General features: G+C 42.0%; 1 protein-coding gene across 2 annotated transcripts; it reads right to left on the bottom strand.

The window, feature by feature from the left end:
• Positions 1-304: 304 nt before the first annotated feature.
• Positions 305-23,017, bottom strand: baiap2l1a (BAR/IMD domain containing adaptor protein 2 like 1a). Of its 2 annotated transcripts, none has more exons than XM_068583229.1 (14): positions 22,777-23,017; positions 21,346-21,421; positions 21,063-21,149; positions 12,473-12,534; positions 11,426-11,497; positions 11,078-11,212; positions 7,973-8,125; positions 7,741-7,884; positions 7,076-7,199; positions 6,404-6,617; positions 4,247-4,306; positions 4,018-4,165; positions 1,860-1,900; positions 305-1,718 (listed from the first exon to the last, which is right to left on the bottom strand). In XM_068583229.1, exons 1-14 carry the CDS (start codon positions 22,825-22,827, stop codon positions 1,646-1,648), a joined length of 1,440 nt encoding a protein of 479 aa, XP_068439330.1. In that variant the 5' UTR covers positions 22,828-23,017; the 3' UTR covers positions 305-1,645. The 2 variants fall into 2 exon arrangements, with proteins under 2 accessions (XP_068439330.1, XP_068439329.1); XM_068583228.1 differs by having other exon boundaries at positions 4,018-4,168.
• Positions 23,018-23,224: the final 207 nt, after the last annotated feature.

Raw genomic sequence — 23,224 nt, forward strand, 5'->3', positions numbered from 1 at the left:
ACTGAACTAAATGTCTGGTAGATGTTGATGTTGCGAGTTCCCTTTGTGTCCTCGATGTGTGTGATCTTGCAGCCCACAAGCCAAACACATATCTCTTTTTTCATTTAGTTTTACTCATGTTATGTATACTGGTTATTACATGTTTGAATGGAAATGAGTTTAATAATATTGAACAAAGCTTCTAAAATCAAAGAGAAAACACAAACAGGTAACCGCTTTCACGCAAGTCTCCCACAATATATATGTATATCAAAGCAGAAGAGGCATTGAACACTAGTTATTCAAACTTTTACTTTACCTTGTTTTATTGAGAAAAAAAAGACTACATCGGTCAACACAGTGGCGAGGTACTCTGAAGAAAGCATGAGGCAATAACTAAGATGGCTTCACTTACACACACGGGTCCACGAGCATCAATCAACTGTTTCATCGCTCAGTTCCTCATCATACATTAACATCCTGTCATGCCAAAACATGGCAAAAAAAAAGCTTTTTACAAAACAGTTAATACTTTAAAACAATGACCCACTTTATTCGTACAAAGCAAATGTCTACCAGGAAGGTACATTTGTATTTTGTATAAACTGTGCATTGTACACAGAATCTACTTTAAACAACAGTGAAACCATGAGGAGTGAAAAGAGTTCCCTTCATCAAAAGGTCATTGCCCATTTCAAATACATACCAGCAGTCGAATTAAAATAATCTTGGGATCATAAGCCCGGCGGCTATCGTATTTTAAAAGAATATTAAATTAATCACAGAATGGACTTCTGCACACACATTTTCTATTTAAATATCATACAGAGTTGGTGTGTATAAATAGCCTTCTCCTTTTAAACAGTGACATGCTGTTTGTCCGTCACTCAAATGATAAACCCTTTTCCCAGCGCTGTCACTCTACCTTCATTCTCACAACCGTTGCATATCATAATGCCTCTTGAGATAAAGAAAGACACAAATAATTTTAACAAAAACAGAAATGACAATATATTTTGGGTAAGTCAGGCAGGCGGTCTGGCTGCTGGGCTTCCTGGTCATCATCAAGTTAATCTGCATCTCTCCATTCTCTATGAAACACTGCACTGACTGCAGCACAAACAAGCCGGAAAAGACCTTACAGACACTGTCCAAGCATCTTTCCAGGTTTCATCACTACCTTGTTAGCATGTCCGTAGAAACTCCATTGGCATTTGTGGGACCATCAGACACACAATGAACCCAAATAGTTCAATCTTGGCCCCTTTCAGAGTATTTACATTCAGTAATTATCTATACACTGTAGTAGGGGTTTATCATTGGTGGTGGGTTTAGCATTACATTTTTCAAAATTTTCATTTCGGGGGGGAATTCTTAGTACAATGCAAAATATTTGCGTCACAAAAATCTTTGCTTTCCGGCTTCTCCCTGTGTTGATTGCAATATTTCCCTGTTGTGGCTCATGTAAAACACACACTGGCACAGTCAAACACACGCGTGCCAAGAAACAATGGATTCCTTTAATAGAGCAGACTGTTACTGAGAGAGACAGGCATGCAGGCCGGTGAGATGTCGGGTTGGAGGAATATTAAGTGTGTCGCAGAGGTCCGATGTTGCAGTGATTCCCCTGAAGGCATGACAGCGGTGAAAAACCTCATCTTTTGTGTTAGACATTAGGTGCTGATCTGTCATTGGTGACTGTTGGTCTCAGCTTGACTGTGGCAAATGGATTCCCTCCTCTGCAGGAAAAGACATGTGGGGGGGGAAAAAAAAAAGTCATCATGCTGATACAACGCCTTCAAATTCATCATTATGTGGTTAAGTTGAATTACCGACACACAAAAACTGTGAGTTTTAGTTAGTTGTGTTAGGTCACTCACCCTAGAAAGTGAGCCTTTGCAGTCCCATTGACTAAAGAAACCTGTCGCCAAAAACACAGAAGAAAAGACTCTTCAAGATCCAGTGGACTGAAAGAAATAACACACAACATTCCCACCACCACAGTCACCACAAATCCACACCCTCCCTCCAGCTGTGAAGAAAGTCAGTGTTGTCAGACTGGTTTGGTAAGGTTTCCCATCAACAGTCCCCCTCCTTCCCAATCCGTGCGGAGGAGCTTAGATATGTACTTCAACTACATGTTAACCTCAGACCTCACCAAGTCTGGAATCTGGACAATCTAGAAAGGCGGCATGGCGAGAGACACACTCCTCTTTTTCTCTCACTTGAGGACAACGATATTGAATTCAACCTCCACAGAGCCAAGTGAGCATGGGGTCGATACAGTTGGGGAACATACACATTGTCCCTGACCTTTGTGAGGCGGCTATAGCACACAATATTATATAACATATTGTGAGGAACATTTATAGAGGAGCTACAGCAGTTCATAAATGTTTCCACCTAGGAGTTTGTTAATTTGTGTTGGATGTTGTTTTCATTTTAGATCAGATAAGAACAGGTACAAATATTAATTTATCATTCATCATTAACTGTGCATGACGAGGGCTGATAGAGAGAGAGTAACTGAATATAGTAAACTTTGTGGATTTTTTAAAATCTTTATCCTTATAAGCTATGAAGATAATACAAATGGTTGCATTGCATTCATTACTAATTGCATAAAAAACATGCATTACCCTGTTCTTCCATTAGAGAGCAGACAACATCTGAATTCTGTATTTAGACTCTCCCTCCTGAATTTAGCTTATGTTTGTTTGTGGCTCGAAATATTACTCAAAATCTTGTTTTTTTTTCAAGACAAATGGCCAAAAATATGTAAACGGAATTCAGAAATCTATTATATATAAATAAATGTTTATATATATATATATATATATATATATATATATATATATATATATATATATATATATATATATATATATATATATATATATATATATATATACACTCCAAACCTGAAAAAAACAATGTTTTAAGATTAAGGAGAAGGGATTTGGATGCTGCCTGAGAGACTCAGTTCAGGGAACTAAAGCCCCCATGAAATGGTGACAAGGCCCACCTTTGCCCCACAGTCACAAAAACAAACGTAAAGAGCACAGCCAGCCTTTTTCTTGGTAGGTGGCCTTATCAATGCTGAGCTATGTTTTCACAAAATGTTGAATCACAAGAGGATGAGGTGAGCAAAAGGAAAGTAAAAAAGCACAGTGATCCCTATTGGAAAGGTACATCCCTCATTGTGGTTTATTTCACAGTGAAAGCCTGAGGCAGCAGATACAAAGGACACTGCGTACGGGCAGAGCAGCGAGGAAGGTGATGATGAGGAAGTGTGCTTAGGCTTGTCTGCCGGCTGGACAGCTATAGTTCATTCTCAATCAGCTAAAAAAGTGTAGGCACGAAAATGAAAATGAATTGTGTCGAAACCCTCTTGTCCTTTATGTAACTCTCCTTCTCCTCTCACCTCTCCATTACTCAACAAAACCTGGCTGGGAGCATTTCTCAGGTGTTTTTTTTTTTTTAAACGACAACTTTCTGGTTTCTCACTCGTCGTTTATGTCTCAGTACTTAAGGCAACAGCTCACACATCCTTTGGGGAAATAGTATTGCTCGATAAATATAACATATTTCCTTGAACTGGTTAGAGGAAGTGAGGGCGTGTATCTGGCTGTGCTCCACCTTGAGGGTGTGGAGGCTATTACTAAACGACGAGGATACGTTGATAAGACGCGATTAGTCAGACTAACAGTTGGAGATGTGTGATGGCCTTTTGTGGTCTAGTCAAAGAGTCAGCGATTAATTAGACGAAGCAATAGAGATATCCTATCAGGGGACATAATACGTTTTGTAGGAAGTGTGAAGTGTGAAGTGGCCCATTTCATAGACATTCAAATCCAATGTTCTCCTCTACTCCGCATCGTATAGTAAAGTACTTCCACATTATTAAAAGTGATAAATGGCGGACTGAAGGAACAAATAATGTCTAGTGAATCACATCCACACACAGACAAAACTGTTTTAAGAAATGCAGCAGATGACATGTGGTTAGGAGATGCTTAATGAGGTGCTGGCATTGACCTTGTTCTGTGGCGAGGGCGTTGAAGAGGCCGCCGGGCTGGAAGACGTGTCGTCGCTGTAGTCTGCTGGCGGCAGCAACACCGCGTCCTCCTCATCCTGCTTCTGCAGACTGGCCGCACTCGGACTCCGCACCGGCGTGCCGAGATTGCTGCTAACGCACATGACATCAAGGTTCAGCTGTAAAACAAATCATTGATTCTCTTCCCAGCATGTTGTAATGTTTTCTTACCTGTTTGATACGGCAGGTTCAGTATGAGGTCTGCAGTAAGATGAGGGAAACCAGCCCCGCCTAACAAGGAAGTCAAACACACCATAATGTCATAAAAGCAATCAAATCTTTATTATTCAACGATTACTTGGATATTCATTAACTGTTATCTTCCTGGAGTTTTTGTAATAGAAGACGGGGGAGGAGGGGAGGTATTGATCTCATCTAACTCCTGGCAAAAAAAGCTAATAAGTGTATTTTCTAAAACGTCAAGCTATTTCTTAAAACAATATTACAAGCAAACATTTGATTTAAAACAACACAATCAACCAGAAAGACTTTGAACCAGATTATAGTGGCACATCTTTCAACACGCCAACATAGGTTCATGATGTTTGTCATGCACACATACAGAAGGGTGGGTTGCATGAAAACATAATAACATATCTACAAATATATTCCACGAAAAGAATAATTGAGACTTTTTAAATATGCTGATTTGCAAAACTTTTAAAGTAAGAATGAGTCGTGCAAGAGAGCCAGAGCAGAAAGACACTGACTTCCTCCGTTCTGTGTGCTTACAGCAGATTAGCTGCTACAGACAACACACTTGAATGAGATGTACATATAATCTTTGTCAGGCAGACAGTTTTTGTTCACTAAGACCCAGAAGCTGTCTCCAAGTCTCGTTGGGAGAAAAATATGACTTATTGCAGAGACAGACCAATGCACTGGATTTGTTGCTAAGAAACAGAATGTCATGTGATTTATCCCAACGTGTCCTCGTCTTTGCAAACCACCACCGGCCGCAGTAAATCCACTTTAATTCCAAAGGCCTCTTTAAAACAAACAGACAGATAAGGCCTTTGTTCATTTGTTTCAAATAGTCGTCAGAAGCTCGTCGAGCGCCATGTAATCCGCTCGCCTGTGTTATGAGTCCTAATTCATCCAGCGAGCGGTTGAAGATGACTGCTATGAGGCTACTTGATGGATTTGTGCTGCTGCAGCTATGTGCAGGTATTACTTGATGTACATAAACATTTTCCAAGCTGATGATCTGAGTAAACGAGACACACAAAGCCAACAGGTGCCGTACGTGTTTGCTTTGGGGAATAAGACGCAGGGAAGAATTTGCTTCAGCGACTGAGAATATTTCTCCCTCTCTGCCGTCTGGAGGTGAAATGGAGTCGACGCTGCTGTTCAAAGGAGCGATTTCATCTCAATTGCTTTTTTTTTAGCTTGACATATTAAGTTCCTTCACTCATCATCATGTGCCAGGGTGAAGGGAAATTAGGGAAAAGGGAAACAAAATTGTTTTAGGAAATATACAAGACCAGATGCCTCTTTGTGTACGTGTGTGTTTCTGCACCTCGACATTTGGTGTGTGTGTGTGTGTGTGTGTGTGTGTGTGTGGTGTGGTTGGGTGGGGCAAGAGAGTGAGCGAGAGCGACTGTCTTGTGGAACATACCTGACATACTCTGTGTTCCTGAGCAGTGATGTATTAGCACAACTAAATATTAACAAACACAAAGCAAGCAACTAGTACTGCTAACTCCAGTTATGTGAAAAATGTAGGTGTCAGTGCTGCTGAGTACATTTCCTCGTGTGGGTGTGCCAAAGGTTTCTCAATAAAAGTTCCTATTCCACGTTTCAGGATTGCATTGATTTTAAGTTATGCAAGACTTAAAATCCTTATATCCGTTATCGTTTTATATCTTTCTTATCGACAACAAGTCACTTGAAAAGAGCAAAACCAACAATATTTTAGTCTGTGTCACAGTACTTTCAAACTTCCCCAGATTGTCTGGCAGATTATTACACATTTGGTGGATTAAGGAGTATTTATTGTATTTGAAGCAGCCGGGATGTGATTGTGGGATCGACTTAAAATAAACTACAGTGGGTTTGTTTATGGTAATGAAGAAACATGTTGGACAACAATATTGGTCCCTCCCACAGAGGAATAAACTGTATCCGATGTTTGTTGACGAGGCAATACGATTGAGTCGGATCACTCCATGTTGTGTGTGCTGTTTTCATGTCGACAACAAGAAAAGCATGAAATCATGAAACTTTACAACCACAGACACTGAGATGGATGAAAAGATGGGCAAACTAAAGTATATATATAAGTATAGGGTAAGAAAACCCTGAATATGAAACTAGTGGAAAACCTACTGCTGTGTCTTCTCCAGCTCTCCGTACAACCAACCGTCCTTCTCCTCTTGGATGAGCAGGGCGAGGATGTCGCCTTCGTCGAAGCTGAGGAGTGTGTGGTTGTTGCCTGCCGAGTGGGGAAAGATGGTCCGAACTCTGGGCTTCCTGCTCACATTGAGACCGGACGACTGGGATGTAGACCGGGACAGGCTGACCTCTCCAAAACTGCCCTGGTCTGGAGGAGATTCAAGACGGATCATATCAGTCGTCTGTCTGAACTTGAAATCAAAAGGTAATTTAAAGAAATGTTACATTTAAGCAGCGGTTTGACATTTTGGGAAAGCCGGGTGGATGTCGTTACCTCCTGTGATAGAGGCTCGGCGTTCTCTCGCCCTGCTTCAAGTGTCTTTGCTAAGCTACGCTAACGGGCTGCTAGCTTCCGTTTGACACCCAGATATGAGAGTTGTAATAATTTCCTCCTCCATCTCTCCATTCCCCAAAAACGTTTGTTTTTTTAAAATTGTAACACAATTTCACAGACAACATTGCTCCGATTTTGACGAAACGTCAAAGGAGGAAACAAATAACGTGACGTGTTGTACAGTACTTAACGATAAGACTGACAGATGCCGCAGTCCTTTGTGAGGGTGGTTGTATATTTATGTTTGTGTGTCAGAGAAGCCCCTCATGTACCTGAGTTGTTGTCTGGCTGTTGGCTGAAAGGAAACCTGGGATCTGGGTTGAACATGTTGGCGAGCGGACTGATCTGGGCCTTCAGCTGCGGTGCCGGAGGAGGCGCCCCCGACTCTACGTTGTTCTGAGGACAAGAAGAGGAACATAATTAGCAGATGCAAAATGTAACAAAATAGGAGACAGCCATAATAAACTTATGACAAGCATGTTCTGTAAATGATCAGAATACAGTCTGTGTCAAGGCAACGCTTTTTAAACATGCAGTACGGTAATTGAAACTGAACGTGTCCCTCCTACGCGGCAAAAAATAGCCACACAAAACAACAATCAGGGGACTTTACAAGTGCAACAAGAGCATGTGCAGGATTTCCCATGGCTGACAGCCAGAAAACGATAACCAACCACTTTACACACAACAGCCTCGATCTGATACAACAGATATCAGCACCTTGGCAAGATAAAACACTTCAGGGCGAGTCTTGTCGACACAGTTTCTTCATATGTAACATTTAGAATGCTTTTATTCTAGCGCTTTCATTTGAGATGAGTATTAAAGATAGGGATGAAAAGCACATGATAAGAGAATAAAGCTCAAACTGTGATATCATGAAATGTAGCCATTTTGATGACATTTCAGCACAAATCCAAACAGGACCAACGCTCACCCTGTTGTAATGTTCAACCCGAGGCGATTGCTTTGGAGTGGGGGACAACTCCTCTATCATGGTGGTCACCGTGTCCGGCACCTTGGTAATGTCGCTGCACTTCTCCTGCCAGCTGGGGAGCTGCATGGCCAGCATCTCTCTGGCCTGGAAACACCAGAGAAAGGAAGATAGATGTCAAACCGTGCATCAGTGTAGGGGTTTGACTGTGAATTAACTCTCTGTCCATGCTTACTTTCTCATGGAAGCTGCTAATTTGATAGGAGAACATGCAATGTTTGTCCGCCAGGAAGCAGAAGCGTCTCTTTTCTTCTAGTAAGGCCTCTCTGCAGCCATCAGCGATGAACTTCTGCATGTCCATCTGGCGCGACGAAATGGTCTCCACATACTGCAGACGGGGTCATAGGAGAGTGAGGAGGGTAATAATCCTGGTTTAATAACTCGTCAGGTGTCAAGTGAGCAATATGGTGAGTGAGAGGTTGTAGTTTCATATGGAGAAGTGAACACAAAGACAATGAACAAAACAATTAACCAGAGAAAGGTGTTTCTCTCAGTGCTTCATCAGTCTCATAAGAAGGCAGAATGACCCTAAATCAGTTAGATAGCACAACATAAACAATTAGAATAAAGTAATGAAATAGAATTAAAAAAATTGTAAATAAAAAAACAGAATCACTCAAATAAGTCAATGATAAAAGAACACACAAAGGAAAAACTAAGAAGAGTATTATTTCAAATACAATAGAACAGAGTTGTTAAAAATAAAACATGAAACAATAAAACAATACAATTTATAAGAAAAAGTTTCAAATATGTATTAATAATCACATAATTAGTTTCTTTTTCCATAATTGAAATGTATTTTCTTTTAGCCCCCCCCCCCCACCCCCCCATTTTTTGTATTTAATTTATTTACAATTAAGTGAAATTATTATCATGAAGTCATGTTTCTTGACTACATCTTTCCGTCACCAGAGTCTCCGGCTGTGACCCTCCAGGGGAAGAAGTTGCGATAGTTAATGTGCTTCTTTAACTCCGTGGCTCTCAGTAAAAGTGAACTCTGTGGTCGCAGCTTAATGCTCGCGCGCTCGCCTGGAGTCAGATCCACTAATCTGAGCCTAACGAGCCTCGTGATCGATGTCCCTGCGCTCAGCGTGGAGTTTCTTTGGGTGTCCTGCTGCGCGTGGATCTAATCTGTGCTGAAAGACTCACGTTCCTCCCAGAGAACCATTCTGCCAGTGACGCAGAGCAGATACGCAACTGAACCTCAGCATATAAGTACTTTACAATTACTTCTTATTTTATTCTACACCCACTCCCTTTCCAGTGTCTCTCCCATTTTCCCAGGTTGTCATGGTGACGGTTAAAGTTGCCTGTCAGAGACGCTCCTCTCCGATCTGGTGTCTTTCTCTCTGCACGGCTGCCGCCTGTTACACCCTGAAGCAAGGCTCTGGATCCCCCATTTTCACAGGAAACAGTCGGTCAAACTCTCGGCGAGAGCCGAGAGCGCGGAAAGACGAAGACCGAGCTCATCACTGGCAAGAAAGCTCGGCGGAGCCTCGTCTCCTTTGTAGTGTCGTCTTTAATCAGATGAAAGACACTTCTGAGAGAGGCGGGATCCCAGAAGGGACGTCTGTGAGAGTATCGTTTAAAACGTGCTGTGCAAAGACAAACACACCACTTCGGATGTTGACAGCGGAGGAAAAACAGAAACAGGACGTTCACAACCTGCAATCACGTCTCGATTTTTCAATCAAAAGTTTTGTTGAGCAATTCTGTCGAAGCAAACCAGGCCCACACAGCATCCATCATCGAAGTGAGGACACCGAACCAGTCAATAAATTAAAGCGAGACGGAGACAGGAATTATTGCTCTGGCGTTGCACTCTCGACTTTATCCCAGCGCATTGATTTACAAAGCAAATTGCTGTCTGAGGTGTTGAGATTGCTTGTTGGTGGCGGACAGCGGGACGTAAACACCCGGCGATATGCACCAATCATTTGAGAGCATGCGCTTCAAATAATAGACTCAGGGTCACTGCACACCACACAACAGACCTAGTCAAGCAATGGTGATGTCAACACTGACTAATCCTTCATGGCCAAGTGTGTGTGTGCGTCTATTCACTTGGCAGTGACACTTGTTTTCAGTGTGTGTGATGGAAAAGACCATATTAGTCCACACTGCAGACTGTTTGTCTGCTCGGTAATATTTACTACGCATCGTACACTGCTAAAGGTACAATTCGACCGACTGATGGGTTAAAATGAAAGTTGTTTTCTGGGGAATTTCACAATGTTGTTTTTAAATGCTGTGTGTTGTGTATTTATGGTCCATTATATTCATCATGTAAAGAAAGGTCTGTATCCACTGCGGCAAACGTTTTATGTTTGCTATGAGCTAGCCAGAATGCTAATATGCTCACAATCGCGTGTGAGCTGATGAAAAGTCGGTATGATTAATGTCAGCATGCTAGTTAGCAAGCGCTAACTAGCGCTTTCCGGCCTGTTGGGAACCCGTTGTGTGTGTTGCACTTCAGTTATAATCCAATCCTCTGTGGGCAGAGAAGTCTAAATACCAAACAACTAAACTGATTGTGAATCTATAAAGGACTGGATGTTTCTCTTGCAGCTCTGTTTGACAAAACATGCCATTGGATGATATGATTATCTAGCTGCACTGAAAATACAAGTCGATCTGACATTTTGTGACAACTAACTACATTTTTGGTTACCAGGAATGAACCATTTGGAAAACGACTATCCCAACTTGCTGCCTCCAATACAACCTGAACTGTGTGTCTGCATACATGTGAGCATTTATTCATGCGTTTGTGCAAATCTAGGTGTGTATGGCTTCAATAAAAAACATAATGTTCCGTCTGTATTTGAAAGCAGTGAGGCGAGGCATAATGGTCTCATTCTGCTGCGTGCAGAAACAGGGAATCTGCAAACAGCTATAGGCGTGGTGGCACCTTTGATGGTCCTATTCCCTTTTCCCATCCAGAAAAAAATAGCTTTTTAAAGATATTCAGTGTTTAAACACGCATCTTCAATGTCTGTCATCAATGACGCCAAGTCAAATTAAAGCATAACTGGAAAGCAAAACCTGCAATTTCAGTCCCACACCTTCCTTCTTTCTCCTTCACGCTGGTATGCGATTATCATGACAACTATCTTGGCCACATCTCTCCACCCCGTCACATAAATTCTACAAGTGTCATATTCTCTTTTCTCCGGCCTCAGAGCATGAGCATACAACAACACACAAAGTATCGGACATGTTTTGTTTTGAAGGGAAGGAAAAAAACGTCGGGGCGTTGGTTTGGTTTCACTCTCACCTCGTTCTCTCTGATCTCATACTTGGACGAGTGCTTTCCCTGGCTTTTCCTCCTGAGCTTCTTCAGGTCTGTCTGCGAGCGCTCCAGGGAGTCCTGCTTCACCTTGTGCTCCGACTGATAGCGCTTGAAAGTGGCCTGCAGGACGTGTGACAAGGGAGAGATGCGACAAGTGAGCAGGTTGCAGTTTTTATCATACAAATGTTGGAAACAAAGAAGCTAAAATAATCGTTTGAGTCACAGAACCCTACGAGACGAATTGGTCAATCTAAGCTCAGCGTTCATGAAATGTGTTTGCATTATAAACCCTATAAGCGATGGTAAGAGGCATGTACATATGATTACACTCACGTTCATGTATTTCACATCCATTTCTGTCTTCTTCTCCAGCTCAATAATAATCTCCCTGTGGAACGTCTTGAACTGCAGAGAGAAAGTTCAAACACCTTCAAACACACTTGCGACACACTTCGTGCTGCATGCACGCTGTTCCAAACTCAATGTACAGTTCAACCGCACGGCTCAATGGAGACGCTACGATAAGAGAGGAGTGACCTGGTGGAATGCACGATAATGGGTTTCTGAGAGGATTAGACTCCAACCATCAGGGATGTGTAATCAGCTTGTTATGGTTAAAGATTTACAACCTCCCCCTCTCGCGGATGCAGTACGATCAGTCCAGAGTTGACACGAGCAGCGACGGGAGCCATTCACACAGCACATCGGTTGCTTTTATACGTATTTCTACTTATTTCCAACGAGAATCAACAACTGTTGTGTTTCACTTGTCGCCGTATTCAAACACTTGACTTCTTGTCGCCGGCAGGTATTTGGGGCATTTCACCCCGAGGCAGAAGGGTCAGGATGATTCTGTTGGGTTTTCCACTCTCAGCCAACTCTCTTTCACAGTTAGTTTCAACAAAATAAAACTCTCTAAAATGTGAAGAATGAGCACACAAGGTTGAGGAGGTTATAGGTGTACAGACAGGCCAGTGTATGAAATGGCAGATCTCTGTCTCTGATGTGAAGATAAGCTGAGTGTTGGTGGCCACAGGGTACTCATCGGGGAGAAAATTGGTGATTCAGAGAGGCTTTTTCAACAGGTGAAAAAACTGTTTTAAAGACATAATTGAAGCACAAGAATGCCTTCGTCTTGTTTCATTGTTAAGATCCATTGTGCTGCCTGACAGACGAAGGGAACAACATGAGAGCGGTGAGCTTTCCTGAGAAAACACAAGATGTCCATTTAAAATCCGAGCTGGCCGTATTCTACGTTTTTCGCACTGTGAACAAATCTCATGAAAAGCCCAAAATCTGTTTGTCTTTCTATTTTTACGAAACACCAGTCACATCAGTAAAGTATGCATTTGTTGGAGACCATTATTTAAGGCTACTCACATTCTCTTCCAGTTCATTGTAGACCTTCCTGTGGGCGTCTGAGATCTCCATCAGAACCACACCTAGAAAGGAAATTGTTTTAATAAGATCATTACAAAGAAAAGAAAGAAACTCATTTCGTATATATGGCCCCATGGGCTTTGTATTCTGAGCAGGCATTCTCGTTGTGAGTTAGAAAAGCGCCATGCTACTGCAGAACGTGACATATAACTCATCCTTGAACCACAAAGTGGTTTGTTACATTTGCACATTTTATATATGTGCTAATGTGTTAATTTGGTACCTCGAGGGTGCGTTGTTTCGCTTCCTGGAGACAAAGCCAGCTGTTGCCTCCTGTTTCCAGTCTTTGTGCTAAGCTAAGCTAACTGACTGTTGGTGGTAGCCTCCTATTTTCCGTACAGACATGAGAGTGGTGTCAATCCTCTCATCTTACTCCTGGCAAGAAAGTGCATTTCTCAATAATAAGTATTCCTTGAAGAAAGGCAGGTGACAGCAAGCGTTTGTAAACCAGACACCACACAAACACATCCACCGCACGCAAACAAGAATACAAAACAAGATGCAGATTCAGGAGAAATGTTAATTTATGAACACATTTATGTTTTCCTCAGGCCTTGCGTACATGTTTACAGCCCATATTTCACAGATGACTTATCTCCTTTCAATATTTAAACAGCTGTCAATAAGTAATCTCTATGAAACGTTCTGGTATTGTGCGGTCGGATACAACAGAACAGAACAGTCTCCATTCACAGACCGGCTACGGCATAGATAGAGCAGCATATGACACAAGACAATGGGAGTGAGTCAATACTGTAAACAGAAGTGGACAATCGTAGCTAAGCAGTTTATAGTGCTCCCTCTATCACAATGGGGTGAAATCTAGACTCAAGGTTTACTATAGGACACCGTGTTTGTGGTGTAACCTGTAAAAACAATATGGGACATCATATCTGGATATGTGATAGCGTCACCACTAGAAGGAGAGACAACCTGCGAGGGTTTTTAACACCGTCATAAAAATATAAAGAAGGCTCAGGTGTCAGGTTGGAAAAAAAAAAAACATCTGTAAAAGCTGCCCATGTTGGCACACTCGACCTAAACACACATCGGACCCAACACCTGACATTCCTCCCCGCACGCCTGTACTCGGGGGCAAACAAACGTAATGACCCACTGATACAGAGCTGTACTCCCATGATCCAGCAGGCAGCGTCCAGCTACAACAACATTGCCCTCTGAAGGTCACCAGAACGTACTGGTAAATGCTGCCTTTGTGCTTGGACAGGGAGCGGTGGCTGTTTGTACAGCCCCAACAACGGACCGCGAGGGGTCGAAGGGGGAGGCTGAGAAAGGCCAGGAGAGGGTTCAAAGGGGCCGTTGTACACCTGGAGGTTTCACCTTTGGGGTTAACAAGGTGTGAACGCCTGCAAGTGGGAGGGTGAATGGTACAGAGGGGTACCACAGCTTTTTACGGACTGTACGGCGAATCATAAATCTAAAGTAAAATGTTGTAAATAAGTAAGAAAGTAAGTAAGAAAACTGATGCTGGCTTTCTCTCTGTGGAATTAAAATGTGATATGTGAGGTGTAAAATGATTTCTGGCTAAAGTGTGAATAAAAAAACTAAAAGAAGTTGTTAGCGTCCACTGGGCTGAACTGCGATTCAAGCTTTCTCTAACTTTATCTAATCTCATATCTGTTGCAGGCTATTTGTTCCCGTTTGAGGATTTTAAGTGCCAAGACAATCTAATCTTGAGTCGACGATTTGCACAATGTGCACATGGTTTTGTACGCATATAGAGTCGATAAGAGATCCATGTGGAAAACTATAATCCGTGATTCACTCATATGACTTATTGCTTACTGAGTTATGAACACGCCTGTTCTCTCCTCCACTGTTTCAACACTCAAATTTGTCATGCCAGTGTACACTGATTCAGATTGTGTAGCTTACAACTACAACAATGACTTTGAAGCATGTAGTTTGGTAGTCGGAGCTTTAAGCCTGTATGAAATGAAGATAAACATTAGGGTTGAAAAGCTATGAATAAAAGATGTTTATTTTGCCGTGAGATCAAAATTGGTCTTTGAAAAACGGCTTCAGTTAACATACATGTTGAATTGACTCTTTCCAACCTGTATCTCATGCCTGTTTTACAAGACAGCCGACAGGATGGAGAGATTTCGACATTCTCAACCGTTGATGCCATTTATGTGCTGGGAGTGCCCGGTGCCAACCCCTGACTGGCGATGCGGTGTTAGATAAGCGAGTACAACATGAGATGACGCCGGCGAGGCAAACACTGGTCGCTGACTCCGTGGCTCCTTTTTTCAACCTCGCCTTTATTTCCCCACTCTTATCTCAATGGAAATCTGTCTCTTATTGAGTTTCCTCCTCTAACCGAGGGAACGTCTGAGTTAATGCTGAACTTGGTAGCGCCTTCATCGGTCATGGTCTTGTGCAACTATTTTATCATGAGACGCATCACTGGGCTTGTCTGTGCAGATTTGCGGTGTGTGCAGCCTCCTCCTCTGTGACTCAGGATCAAATGGGATTTCAATTGCACACATTCCAGTGCAGGTGGGGAGACACTTATCGGGGGTTGCTCACGATGAGCTATTGCCTTCCTGTTATCATCATGATGTCACTGTGTTGAGTGTTGAATTCAATGTAGTGAAAACACATGGGAAGGTGACTGTGGTTAAACGCTGGACTCTGGACTCGCTGTATAAACAACCACCGAGAACCAACAATCACTGCATAACATAACATAGCTCAAGTTGAAGGCTTCAGATCTGAGGTGATACTGTTTTATGAAGTGCTTTTTTCAAGTTTGAGAATGAACTGAAATTCAACTTTGAATCCAACATGGACAAATAAATGTGATGTATTTACAAAGTGGGCGAAGCCTCTCTGCTGATGAATGTCATGTAATATGATCAAAAGCTCAGGAGTGACTTATTAATGGACCTTGAGGTGAGACCGTTTAGTCAAAAACAACTGCATGAACTCAAACATACCAATTAAAGACTGCTTTACTTAGACATTACATACACACCCAATTATTAACGATTAATCTGACAATTATTATCGAATAATCTGACAATTAGTTTTCAAACAATCACCTATTTTTTAAATATAGAACAATGGTGGGGGAAAAAATTCCATGTCAATTTCAATAATTTGGCATTTTATCACTCCTGCAGTTATTATGACCGGTATGAGATGCCACCATGAATATGGATCATTCATTTCTCACACCGCTGATGATCAAAAGCCATCTGTTTTGGGTTTGTAGTAATTTATTATTGTTTAGAGATCGGAGCATCTACCGCCACACAGCATGTCTGACAGCTTCCTTAACACAGAGCGATGACCTGCAGTCACGCACGGCACATAACATAATTTATTACTAGAACTCATAAAAATAACTGCAGCCTCCAGCATCAATATAAATCTCTCTTCACTTAAAACAACAAACTAAAGGCAAACCTCATAACTTTAAAAATGGCATATTTATGTCAAAAGTTCTTTATGCAGACAATTAAGTTTCATGGACACTGATTTTATCGACTGGCCAAAATCTATAATAGCCGATAAACAACTTCCGAAGGAGAGGCTCATGGGAGATTTTTGTGAAAGGACTGACGCGTGACTGGATTTTAGATGCTGCGACATCTTAGTTTGAGCGGTAAGCGAGTCCCCGGCCTCTTTAGAGGTCCCTTGGAGGAAAGTCCCAAAGCACCGGGAGCATTCATTTTGATAGTGGAGGCAGAAGCAGGGTGTTTGAGATATGGCATCCTTAGGGACCTGTAGAGCGTGACGAGAGGAGTCATAACTGACTGAACAATAAGTGGACTCTTTAAAAACAACCTCCACCCTCCTTTTTTTTTTGTTTTCAACCGTCTAGGGCCGGTTTTTGGGAAAACAATCTGTGTCTGTGTGACTGACCTGGATATTTTGGTGGCACAGATACATTTATGCCATATGGTTGAGCTAATTGTCCTATGCAGCTGCCCATACTTCTATCATGAGCAGGAGAGCAGACACCACTTTCATTTTAAAAAGGTTGCAAAGTAATAGTTTAACATCTTAGGGAAATTGTCCCTTCCCCACTTTCCTGTCAAGTGCTGGATGAGAAGATGGATACCACTTTGATGTCAGTACTCTAAGTAGACGTCTGCGGCTGGAGCCAAGAGGCCGTTACCTTGGCGTAAAGACAGGAATTAGGAGGACACGGCTATCCTGCCACTGTTCAAGAGTAAACATAATCCTGACTAATTTCAAACGGAGAAACAAACAAGATATGACGTGTTATGGATTGTGAGGGGTTGGTTCGGACATCACCTTCGGACAGACTCGGGCTCGCCGTACTTTCAGCCTCCTGGCTGGAGCGTCGACTTGAACGCACAGATGTCTCATCCAACTCTTGGCAAGAAACATAATAAGCGTATTTCCCAAAAATGTTGGACCGTTCTTCCGATGAAACTTTGGTGAAAGTTGGATTTCATTACTCTAATAGTAAGGTGAGACGGGGAATTACGTACGTCACATAAATCATCTCCGATAAAAAGAATTACATTTTGTTCAAAATGCACAGAGATTATGCGTCTCTTTATTTATAAGAAAAGCACATTTAACACTTTTAAACCCGACTGGCTCAAGGAGACCACTATTAAAGGTCTCGACGGGGAGACATATCCTTAAATGGTTTTAACATAAACTGCATTATTTGTGAGCGAACCGGCTCCTGCCAAGAAGAAAGCATTAGAGGTTCTTGGACTAAAGCTGTTAAGTGTTTTGGAGCCAGGACGAATGAGTCTGCTCCCTGTGTTCTCAGACACAAACAAAGGGACGGGTACCTTCACTGACTTTTAGGAACAATTTATGGTTCCCTGATGCTTCTGGTGATGTTGTGTCTGGCAAAAAAAAGATAAATTGCCCATCATGTACTGATATTGCGGGCAAAACTGTTTGTTGTCTATAGAGAGAAACGATCCCATGAAATAGCTCTCTGCCAGATGTTTGAAATGTCCCAATCTCTTATTATCTATACCATCAACCTCCCTGCAGAATAAATAGCTCCTCTCAAAACCCGTTACAAAAGCTATCGCTAGGAAACACTCAGCGGTTTGCCCGCTCTAAATCCTCGTTCACTGGGGAGAAACATATTGCTTTGGCTGACATTTCCATTTTCTCATGCTGACAGTGGACTTCAATATTTCAAAAAACTATTTCGACAAACGAAGAAACGGTGGAAGGGGTGGGGATGTTGCTATTCTTTCTGCTGTAACACTTTCAGTCCCTGAATACCTGCTGCTTTTCAGAGTGGAATGGCAACTCCCTGTGGAGTCCAGTCATGGCCTCATGCACAGGAAGTTTCTAATTGTATACCCACTGAAAACTATGGCTTTTAAATACGGCAAACAAGCCGCGCTGCCAGACCACTTTCTTATAAATGAATAACAAAACAAAAAAAATCTATTCACCGATGACAAGCTATAATTACACATATGAAACTATAGGTGACCTTTACCAAACAACCAACTGATGGCACATTGAATTTTCCAAACGTACTTTGTTTGCTTCTTTTGTTTCAAAGGTATTTACTGTATGTTTAATGCTAAATGGTACCCATTATATATTAGCTAACTGTAGTCACCATCACACAGCAATATGCGTTAGCTAGCATTAGCCACCATGTATTGAATCTATACCGTATCGATTCAACTTTTAGTTTGTGCGAGTCATTAGTTCTTGACAGGGTACTAAAAGTCTTTTTTTATTATTATTCTTAAATATTTAGAGTAATTAATAGTGGTAGCAGCCCATTAAAGAATCAGAGATGGAAGAGCAGGGAAGATGGTTATTTGAAGTATGGACATGGGAGAAAATCTCATCTAAGGGTTTCCCCTTTCTTGGTTTTACTGCGCTGTATCATTAAATCACATCCCTGTACCGTGTGGCCTACATTTGGATAGTAAAGGGACCCTGATAAAGTAACTATTATAAAAGGAAGTATGCTATTGGGCTTTTAAAGTCATAAATAAGGAGATCAAACAGCACAGGTTATAGGTTTTCACTCACTGTCTCCAGGCAGTTGCGACTTCTTTACTTTCTACTTTCACCTCCATTTTTGCATCAATTAGAAGGAGAAAATGTGGACAAACTGTAGCCGAGGAAAACTAATAGCTCGGTATGAAGTTAACTTTCTGCGAATGCCTGCCGACCACAGTGACGCCAGTTCTCTTTACACCATTCACAGACGTAGGAACAAAACTGAACTCTAACATGCATCAGAGAAAAAATACCTTACAGGTGTCTGCGGAGGAGCTCCAGTCATCACAACATAGTGAAGCGTTTGTGCTTTCATTCTCGACAGTGGTGCACTTTAAAATAAATGATGCTCCGTGCTTGGACTTTTATGGCTAAATGTAGCACCTACTGTCAGAGATGTTAGAGAGTGAATGATTAAATATTCATTTAATAATAAACAATCGTAAATCCTGTATAAGCATGTCTGAAGAATGAAGGTAAAGAGCGGTCCTTTTCTTGAAGTCTGTACATTGTAACACGTCCATCATTGTTTAACTCTGTCTCATGTCTTTTGTTTTTATTCTTACAGCACATTTATTTCATTTTACGTAGACGTTTGTGTCTTTTCATGCAGTTCGAGCCTCCACAGGCAGACAGTAGAGACCGGCGCTGGGCTTTTGGTGAGACAGATGGAGGAACAGGGGGCTGAGGAGGATCAGGGGTGGGAAGACGGTCTCCTCTGTCTTTCTGTTTGTTCAGTGTGTTTGCTACTCGGCTCGCTGCAATGTGTGAGAGAATTCCCACAGCCCCAACGTCCTCCATTCAAGCACCTTTCTGCTCAACGCCATTTCAATGTTTCGATGGACACGTGTGATTGGAGCTGAATAATGTCACTCCCTACAAATGAACCCGTTTCATCTGCTCTTCAAAGTGTTATTCGAAATGCTGCAATCAACGTGAAAGCTGCAAACGTTCCACGTGTTCAAAAGCAAAGATGACAGAGCATCGAGCATAGCAGTTGTGAAGTTGTCCCACCATGTTGTTTTTGCCATGCAGTGTAACTGTCACCGGCAACCCGTGGAGCGTGAACATACTTTTTAATGACGCATCTTAACTGACAGGTGCGGCCAGACAAACATTTCCAACATTGCCTGACAGCAGAGTGTGGAGAGTGTTTGGATAATTGGCACCAAGAGGGATGTTATATATTTGGCCAGTAGGTATAACTGTGGTTGATAAGAAAGCTCTTTGTAATGTCACTCACTTAAAATATAATCCTTCTGACTGACAGGAGAAAGGAGATACTTCAGGGTCCAGATTTCTTTTTGCAAGTCTGTCACTTTAGCATTATGAAACGTATTCTTCATCACGGTTTCATTTTCAGACGCTGACACTGAGCCAATGTTCAGTTGTGCTGCCTTGTTTTTAAACTTCCTTATTCCTTTATTTACATTTTCACCAAACATGACCCAACACGCCTCATCTCGTCTCTTTCACACAGTGGCATCTCTGTGGAAATCACCTCACCTCGTCTGACATTTCATCAAATTTTGTTTATGACTGTAAGCAATGCAAATGCCATCGAAAAAACAGAGAACTTAGTCAATAAATTATGTTTACTGGGGTGACAATTTTTCTTTAAAAGCCCCTGAGCCGGATGACGGAGCATAATTCATCAATTTTCAATCCTCTACTCTGGTTCTCTGCATGTCCAATGTGTTAGCACCTGCATTAAGGAGTGACGCAGTAGATTTTTAAAACAAAAGAACTTACTGGTAATAGCGACAAATCACAACCCCTGGATAAAGTAGGTCAGCTGCACATTTTAGCACTAATAGAATAATTGGAGATGAGTCACATGATGAATGAAAAACAACCTGTAGAGGCTTTTTGGCTGCCTCGGAGAACAGGCAGAGGGAGCACTTCAATCCGAGCGAGGGTGAGAGCAGACTGTAATGAAATGCTAATGCTACTGTGCCACAAAGGTTCCTTCAATGTTATTCGCAGATGTTTGCATAATTGACTTGCATGCAGGCAAAATATGGCATATGGTGGAGATGTGAAAAAGCCACTTTCATCATTTCACGGCGACTTTAAGGAATCAGCACAACTTTTTTGACAAATGCACTTTCTTGCTAAGAGTTAGATGAGAAGAGTGATACCACTCTTGTGTCTTGTGTCTGTACACTATGAGGCAGTCAGTTAGCTTAGCTTTGCATAAAGCCTGGAGTAAGTCAGACAAGACCACAACATGCTGCCGACCAGCGCCTCTAAACCTCACTAATTACCACATATCTGCAGATTTTGTTACATTCAAAGAGATTCAGGCGAGCGGTTTCCCCCTATTCAATGTATGCTAAGCTAAGATAACCAGCTGCTAGCTGTCGATTTATATTTGCTGTACAGACATGAGAGTATGCTTTCCAAAATCTTAAACTCTTTCAACGACAAACAAGGTGATGATTCACTCTCTTTTCCAGCTTCACCACAGAGACATTTGAATATGGATATCACTGGAGGTGGATTGAACCTGGAGTTGCTTTAGACTCACCAAGCTCTCGGGAGACTGGAGACACGGTAGCAGTCTCTCCGACCTTTGACACTGCATCAAAATAGGCCTTCCCAGCAAGAGTCATCGCTGCATGGGAGACACAGACAAATATCCTCTGGTTACCGGCTGAGAAACTTGCTGGATCATTTTGTGCTTGAGTGACACTTTACTCAAACCAAAGTCTTTGATGAGTGGAGACACTGAGGTACACAGAGGGGGTCAAGTTCACATGAAGACGTGTCAGGTGTCATCCTATTTTGAGGGGGGCGAGAGCTGTGTTTACCTGTGACTGATTTCTCATAGTTCTTTCCGAGGGTGACCAGATTCCTCAGGCCTGGGTTGAACTGCTCCATCACATTCTGGGGGACAGAGAGCAGAGATTGAGGGGTTGTGGAGAAAAACAACCATTTTATTCCTGATCTAGAAACAGTTTCACACAGTTGGATAACTCATTTTTATTTATATATTTTTTAAAGACCTTCTGAGAATGATAAAAACTCGTGAGGCTACTTTTGTGGGAGTGGGAGGAGAAGAGAAACACATGAAAACCAGAGCAAGTGTTTGCGCCGTTGCTCTATAAATATCACCAGGCCTGAACAATAAAACGTTCAATCTTTAACTTGACCCCATACACATGCTTTACAACTCCCTTATAAGAGCGAAGTCCCACACAAAGTGCCAGCTATTTGCAGTATGAACCTCATCACGCTCCCCTCCCAACCCCTGCCCCCCGTCTCTCGCTGCCTCTCATTGAAATGCCTCAACAATCAAGAGCTGTTCACCTCCCTGTCTCTATTCCCCTGGCACGCCCTCAGCAGAACAATGAAGTGTAGGTATGACTTTACATGAAGAAAAAAAAAACAGCAGAGGAGGAGAGGGAAAGGGGGAAACAGGTTCCTTGCTTTCTTTTCTCTTTCTCTCTCTCTCTCTCTCCCAGCTGAAACTGTGGCACCCTGTTAACTACACAGGTAGGTTCTCTCTCTCTCTCTCTCTCTCTCTCTCTCTCTCTCTCTCTCTCTCTCTCTCTCTAGACAAAACACACACTCCATATTGCTAATCCAGCATTGCATCATATTCAAACAGATACTTTTCAATTTGAATTTCAATCCAAATTCTAAAATAACCGTTTAACCTTCAGTCAAAACTTTCGTCTTAGACTTTGAAGACATTTGGTTAAAAAAAAAACTCACACACACACACACACACACAAAACAGCCTCTCACACCCAGTCACATCTTCACCTTCTTATCACATGAGGGATCAGTGAAAACCTGATTGGATTATTCCAAACCAACCAATCAAGGTGAATAAAGGACTTCTGATCAAATCACTTAATGTCCATTGACAAGCAGGTTGATTGAATCGTCTCTCTCACTCTTCCCGTCAGACAGACAGGTGGGCTTTGACTGCATGCTGGGCTTTGCTTTGCATCATTAAATAACACAATATTGACTTGTTTTCCTGTTGTTGGACATGACAAGCTGTTATAAAATACAAACACTTTATTCCGCTTGTAAACAGAGAGCTTCAGAAGAGTCCAACAAAATGGGTCCTTAAATAAAATACAAGCCCAGACTCACAATAATTGTCTCTAACACATTTATAGTGTTGTTATATATGTGATTTATGGTCGGGGTTAAAATGCAACAGAATTATAACCCAACTAATGAAAACAATGATCGAGTATTGCTGCATTATTTGCCATAAGACTTACCTTGTATGTACTTTCAGTCAGCTTGCTGACATCATCTGGAGCCCGAGACATGGTGGCAGGTTGTTTCTCAAGCCCAGAAGTCGTACAAAAAAAATTTAAAAAGAAGAAGAAAAGAGTAAGAAATAATAAAAAAATACAAATGGTGTTTGTTAATCCAGGTGTTCACTCCGAATAATCAATCCCACAGCTGGTCCTGCTCCCTGCATGCACCTCGGTGCGCGCGTGTGGACAGAGAGACGCTGGCGGCCGGTGAGGACGCGCGGACTGACGGACTGACGGGACACCGAGACACCTCTGCGTGAGTTTAGGGCTCACGAGGGCGGGGCGCGAGGGAGGGCCCCCGTGACGTCACTATTTATGTAATATTCAATTGAAGTTATCGCGTGGGGGAAATCAAAAAGTTATGAGTCTGGATGTCTCTTGTAAACAAATAAAAAAGAAGAAATAA

The sequence above is a fragment of the Clinocottus analis genome, unplaced genomic scaffold (assembly GCF_023055335.1).
Source record: "Clinocottus analis isolate CAN_PGR_092001 unplaced genomic scaffold, fCliAna1.0.p SCAF_19, whole genome shotgun sequence".
Lineage (NCBI taxonomy): Eukaryota > Metazoa > Chordata > Actinopteri > Perciformes > Cottidae > Clinocottus > Clinocottus analis.